This window comes from Teleopsis dalmanni, chromosome X, assembly GCF_002237135.1.
Source record: "Teleopsis dalmanni isolate 2A chromosome X, ASM223713v2, whole genome shotgun sequence".
NCBI classification, from domain to species: Eukaryota; Metazoa; Arthropoda; class Insecta; order Diptera; family Diopsidae; genus Teleopsis; species Teleopsis dalmanni.
The window spans coordinates 13,415,464-13,422,391 of NC_051848.1; the positions used below are offsets into that span (position 1 = coordinate 13,415,464).

Genomic DNA, 6,928 nt, shown 5'->3' on the forward strand with positions numbered 1-6,928 from the left:
GAGAACAGGAACAGTTTTAGTGTTGTTACGCGAATATTTTACAAAAAGTTTAATGATGAGTACAGAATAAAATAATCATCCAATGCACTCTCTATTCATGTATTGACAATAAAATTAGAGTTTTTCTATTACTTGCAATAGAATTTCAATTAATTATTAATTTATATTGGTCTCGCCGGTGCGATTCGTGGAGTAATATTAACATGACTTCCTCAGTATTACGTTCTTAGATTAGGTTCTATACATAAGAAAGAATATATAAACCATGCAACAAAAAATTATTCTACAGCTGGTTTACGATTTTGTTCTAATATAAGACAGCAAGTCAATTTGTTAATAAAGAACTTTCACAGCAAATTAACAAAACTTCAGAAAAATGTGCGAACATAAAAGTCAAGTACGGCTTTGAGTCAGTTGGTTAAAGTGCGCTGACTCTGAGCTTCAAATTTGGCAGGGGTCGAGTTCGAATCCTGGTACTTGCAGTCTCAAAAAAAATTAGTTACCAATAATTAAATAAAAGAATTATTTCCATGATGGGTATTTGGCAATACTCAAAATAGCTGTACGGTCAGCCAAAAATTCAATTAATTAAAATAATATAAAATAAATGTTTGTTGTTGTAGTTCACTACTGTTCGAAAAAACCTCTAGTTAGGTTTTAAACTGAAAACCTTAGTTTTCAGTTTCAGTTTCAGTTTTCAAAGTTTTCTCTAAATATAGGCATACGACTAGTTATAATTATTTTAGATAATCTCAAACTTAATCATGTTTGCTAAATATACAAATTTAGATACATTTTTAATTTCGTAGTGTAAATACATGTAAAAAATTATTGTAAATATATGCAATGATGTAAGATTATTTACATTTTAACTACTGCGCTTACCTATGGGAACTTATGTATGTATTATATATATATGCATTTACGACATATGCATTTAAGAGCAAAGTTAATGCATGTGTAAGTATGTATCATTATAAATAGTAAACTGGACTTAGATGGGCAAGTGACTAAACAGTAATTAGACAGTGAATTTGTTTTGATTTATTTTTGTAAAGATTCGATAAAAATTTCCTCAGTCTCGTAGAATGTTTATTTTCATTTTATTCAGAAATCTAACCATTATTATAAATTTTACAGTTCATGTCTTATGTCTTGATAAGACTTTGATATATAAAACTGATTTATTTATTGTCTAGTAGGTCTATTTTTACAAAAGTTTCCTGAATTCATCAAATAATGTAAACATTTACACTTGTATTGTTAATTCGTTAAAACAAAGAGGTTACTACTCTTCACTGCAAGTTTACAAATAAAATTAATTTTATATGAAGATAACGTAGACATACGTCCATATAAACATACGAGAGAAATACGTATTTTACGCAAATCGTTTGTTTAGTACGAATAAAATGCAAATTATTACTTTTAAAATATGCAAAATTTTATAAAAATATTTTTATTTTTAGAATATCTACGTTAAATTAAAATTGCTTTTTTATTATCTTCCGATCTTTGTTATAATAGCAACAATTCATCTTGGAAATATTTTTGATAGAGTTAGCTTATGATGTGCTGAAGTATAGAAAGTTTAACTGGAAGCAAAAATAAATAAATAAATATCAAGGACTAAGACTCGAATTGAGCATGTATGTATTTTGTGAAAGCATTTCTGAAATCGTTGTTAATGGTAGTAGAAAAAATAATAATTTTTTATTAAAAAAATAAAAAAAAATTAATTATTGATTTATCTTAATGGTTGTTATTAAAAGAGTTAATAGTTAAAATTAAAAGAAGATCATAATACATACAAACTATAAACAACATAATTTTTTTACCCCTCAAACACATAGTATAAAAGTGGTCTATACAGTTATCAAATATAGAAAGCACAGGATACCATATAAACCCCATGCCAGTTAATGTATTTACTCACATTTATCAAATATAGAAAATATAGGATATCACATATAAATTTATATACCACTAACAACACGACACAAGTACCCCATGTCAATTGATCTATCTACTCTACCCACTTGTTTCTCTCTCCGCTTTGGCGCCTGTTAGCTGAGTTAATGAAATTAAATGAAACTGATAGCGCGTATCACAATATTATTTAATTTGCAAAATAAACTTTTGTTTATAACATGTAAGACTTATCAAGGAACTTTTTTATAATCGAATGTCTTCTGCCGAAAATGGGAAAACATACATCATGGATTATCCTTTCAATGCAAAGAAATAAAGTTACAATTGTTAAAAGTGATTTTCGATTATCGAAAATTAACCTATTAAATGAACATATTTTAGAAATGTAAATTAAATTCAATATTTAGTACTGAAGCTCCGGCAATAAAATAGAACATAGTGTATGATAAAAGATAATGACATTAGGTTATTTTAAACTGAAAGAAATCTCAAAAATCGGTAGCACTTCTCTATTAAGATTACTATAAAATGTAACAACCGATAAAATGATTTAGCGACAAATTGTTCTAATTGGAGACTCTACTAGAATCATAACGGTCCAATCGAGCCTGACTGATATTATAGTGAGACTATATACACAATGACAATCAAGAATTTAATCTTGGACTTCTCTTTATATACATTTATTTATATATATATGTATATATATATATATATTAGATTATACATTATTATACATTAGATTTCATGTAAAGAACCAGGCTTGAATATACAGTTAAAACTCTTATACGAGCTTACTAGATACTGACGTATTAAGAAAACTGTCCAAATAAAATAAAATAATGTAGGTCGTATAATAAATTAAAAGTGTAGACATATAAACTGGAAAATTGGGAAGATGACTTTAATAAAGCTTTTACTATATAAGAATTAATTTAATTTAATTAGTTATAAATTACTTGCAATAGATACCGGGTGCGCATGCAAGTTAATTGTGTAACTTGATTTTGTTTATAGCAAGTGGGTAACAAATGAAAAGGGTATTAAAATGTTAGCCGAGCCAAAGTAAATTAACTCATTATGTTAGGTCAAGTATCTACAACTATGATATTAGAAACTCTACATTACTTGCGCGTCCATAGGTCACACAATTTTATACAGGCATGTACATAGGGGCCGCTATGTCACCTTTATTTTACATTTTATAAACTCTATTACTTATAACTCTGATTCCAATATTATTTCAGCTATATTCTATTTTCTTTAAACTCAAACTACATTCATCGCATGTGTTAAAAAAACTTTCCCTGTGTCTTAAATTAATTATTTGAAACTTCAAAATTTTGTTGCTATTTTTATATGCAATCTGACAGGTTTTTTTTTTGTTTTTTTTCTTAATACCCAAAAAAAGTTATTACCCGGAAACATTGTGGTCAATTATCTTAACGCTAAAATAATTTTAAATACAAACAAAAAACATTTTGTTTTGTGTCATGTACCAACGGAGAAGGGCCTAAACCTTCGTCTAAACTTCAGGCTGTTGGAACAGCAATAAAAAAAAAACAAAAAAACAAAAAAAAAGTAAAATAAAAAACAATATAAAAAAATAAAAATGAATTTTTGTGGAAATCTATTAAATATTTTTCTCAATAATTTCATTGTCAATAAATGTGGGGAGATACAGATAAATGAACATATGTTTGTTTGTTCGACCAATGAAGCAGTTTAAAGTTTCAAACTTTGTAAAGTATCTATAAAATTAAGACAAAAAAAAAAAAATAATGAAATATTGCCACAATATGGTATCTTACATAACAGCGAACAAGTTTAGTTTAAGTCGCCGCTTTTTTTCCAATATTCTAATTAAACATAGAACAAGTTCTTCTCTGCTTAGACCTGCCTAGAGACCAGAAGGTGAAGGTCTTCTTGGAAATAGCTTCTTCAATTTTTGTTTTGAATGAACACGATGTTTGAGCTACAAACCTGTTCAATAATTTTTCTTTTTTTTGCTGAATTTTTGTATCTGCCAAAAATTTCTTTTCAAGTAACTAATTTATGGTAATATATGTTAAAAAGTGATTTTTTTATAGGATTCGCCATATTTGTACAAAATGTAAGTCTAGCTTATGTCATATTTTCAATTTTTCTATTAACAACAAATCTAAAGATATAAAATTTGTCGTGTCTTAATTAAAAGTTAAATAAAAATATAATTTTAACAGATTTTTATAATTGCATTGCTTATATGTCATTAAAAAGTGCCCGAAGTTATACAAAAGCTGTTTTTTTTTAATAATTTGTAAAAACGGGAGATAACTCTAATAACGTAATTTGAAGCTTAATGAGCTTTAGTAAAAATTATAAATGACAATTGACAATCAAGACAAAAAATAAATTGAATAATAAAATTTTAAAGCTTCCGTTTATACCCAAATACAGTTCTTGTTGAATCGATTTTAATCAGATGTTGATTTTCATCAATCTAAAAGGCAAAAAATTATATTTCATTTCTAATACAAATTCCTTATTCATACAAATACTATAATATCGTAACAACGTCTTACGTAGTGCATATAGTATATATAGTAACTGGTAGTTTTCTGCTCACACATTACCCACACCTAACTAGGTCTTTAATTTGGTTTTCTATTTGAGTGGATTCGAGAACTAAACAACATTGATTTTGCAAAATTTTGCAATATTTTAGCGCGTTCCATTTGTTTCAGTAACTCCTTATCTTTTGAGTTTTCAGGTGGATGAAATTGATCTTATTAAAATATTGCATATATATATTGTACTTGAGCTTCAAATATTGTTCCTAAAAGAGACTTAAAGTACTATAAAACATTTTATAGCCCTAATAAACGTTGTCTCTTGGAACAGGTTGTCACAGACGTCTAGCATCATACCTTACTTTTAGTTGCACGACAATTAAATTTACGTAATATAAAATAAATATATATAATAATTAAATTAACTTTATAATTTTAACTGAAAAAGTTGTTCTTATTAGGACTCGTGTTTAAAACATTGTCTTATTACATGATCAACGACATCTTTTGGTATTGCAGATTGGGGTGGTATTGTCTTCTATGATACCCATATGTAAATCTACGCATTTAATTATTAATCATTATAGGTTAATCCAATAAAATCATATTTGCAAAGACAAATTTTGATTTTTCAATTATGTTTTTAGTAAGTCATACATTGATTTCACATCAATTGCGAAGTAAATTGTTTCACTGCCCTCACACAAGCGGTTAGTGCTTCTCTTACTTCCAACGCATAGGTTAAAATAAGCACAAGTCAAAGTGCTAGCTAATAACATCGATTACATCGATGTGAATTGTAAATAACAAGAATATAAAAGAAAAGAACAAATTATCGATTAAATATTGTCTTTTACTATTATATTTTATTTAGCTCTTAATGAATGAATGATAGATTACAATGATAGTGTACACTTCGTATGGTATGTTGTTTTTATTGTATCCAATACGACGAGAGGCCTTATAGTTATCTCCGAATTGAAAACAATGGAACTTGGTTGTCTGTGCACGAGAGATGCGCCGGAAATCATATATTTCCGTGAATATGGTGAATATTTATAATTCATCATTTCTTAAGTGGATTATTTATTATTAACTTTAAAACTATATTTGAAAACATAGTTTTCTTGTGATTTTCCTTTTTTAGAAATGGTTTGACATTAAAATTTGACAAGGGGTTTATTAATTGCTATAGCAACTATTTAGTAACCATGGAAAGGAGAATCACTAGAGACATAAAGAATTATTTAAATATATGTATATATTTATGAATAGACGGACGGACAGACACATAAACATATATTTACTGTACTTACATATGTATATATTGGAACAGGATAATAGTATTCCTCTGCAATTATTATATATATAATTTGATATATACACATGTATATTACATGAAATGTATTCACTTTTCAAACTTTTGCAATTATATACCACGTGCTTAAATGTCACTAATTACTAGGAATGCGGCACATGACCCATCATATGTCTTTTCCACCGGCAGTTCTTAAACTTTCCTACAGACCTTATTACTTTAAATTTCAAAAATGCTTTGTATTGCAATAGAAAGATGTTATAAGCACCTAATAGCATAGAATAAAAGCGATTAAAAATTAATTGAACAATATTATGAAATTAATAAAATGTCTGTTAAATTTAACATTATAGCAGGTTTTAAAAAATATTGTTATCGTTGCTTCGTACACTTTTTTTCTGCTAAATAATTTAACATGTTTCTTATCTGCTTAGTCGCCTTTATTGTCAATAGCGAAAAAAAAATTAAAAAAATAAAAACTTACCAGGTGTTGGAGTTACAATAATGCCATCACGTCGAGGTACTGGAACGTTTTTGTTGTCCGCATTTATACCCATGAGCGTATTCAATTTGTTTCTAATGTCTTTTGTCTGATATATAAATCAATTAATTATATGTTAGCAATAAATTCGCGAATAAACTTACATCCAATAATTGTAAAACTTCGTCAGGAACAGATCCGTCACCGTCCAAAAAATTCGCGTTATTCATCATTTTACTGCAATCTTATTAACAAAATAGAAAATCGAGAAATCAACAACAATCGCTCCAAAATAAACGACGTCCCGCACTTGACATATGAAACAGTGTTGTAAGCCGATTATGGTAAAGGCAGTGTTGCTTAAAAGTTATGTAAAGATTATAAGCGAAAAATTTTAATTGAACATACTGTATTGTTAATGTCATAAAAACAAAATATAATAATAAAATTTATTATTAAAAACTTTTAGTTAAAATGAATGAAATAAGAAATAAATTAAGATTACGCATAAAATAATTCAATTATACATAAATTTTTTTTCAATATGCTAAAAGTGCTAAATTCAGAGATGAAAATGAATGGAATGGAATTTATTCGGTTTGGATATTTAAAAAAATAATTTGAATTTCCTACAGAAATAATTTT

The 6,928-nt window shown here is 27.1% G+C and overlaps 1 protein-coding gene across 4 annotated transcripts in view; it reads right to left on the reverse strand.

Moving 5' to 3' along the window:
- The window catches only part of LOC119687774 (PIH1 domain-containing protein 1), a 29,690-nt gene extending 22,812 nt beyond the window's left edge, over positions 1–6,878 (reverse strand). For 2 of the 4 annotated variants that reach the window (XM_038102253.1, XM_038102256.1), the window contains exons 1-2: positions 6,448–6,701; positions 6,287–6,392 (exon numbers count right to left, since the gene is read on the reverse strand). In XM_038102253.1, coding sequence (XP_037958181.1) covers positions 6,287–6,392; positions 6,448–6,516 — 175 coding nt within the window. In that variant the 5' untranslated portion in view covers positions 6,517–6,701. Of the gene's footprint in view, positions 1–6,286; positions 6,393–6,447; positions 6,702–6,788 lie in introns of those variants that run through there. The other 2 variants (XM_038102255.1, XM_038102254.1) reach the window with 2 other exon arrangements.
- Positions 6,879–6,928: the final 50 nt, after the last annotated feature.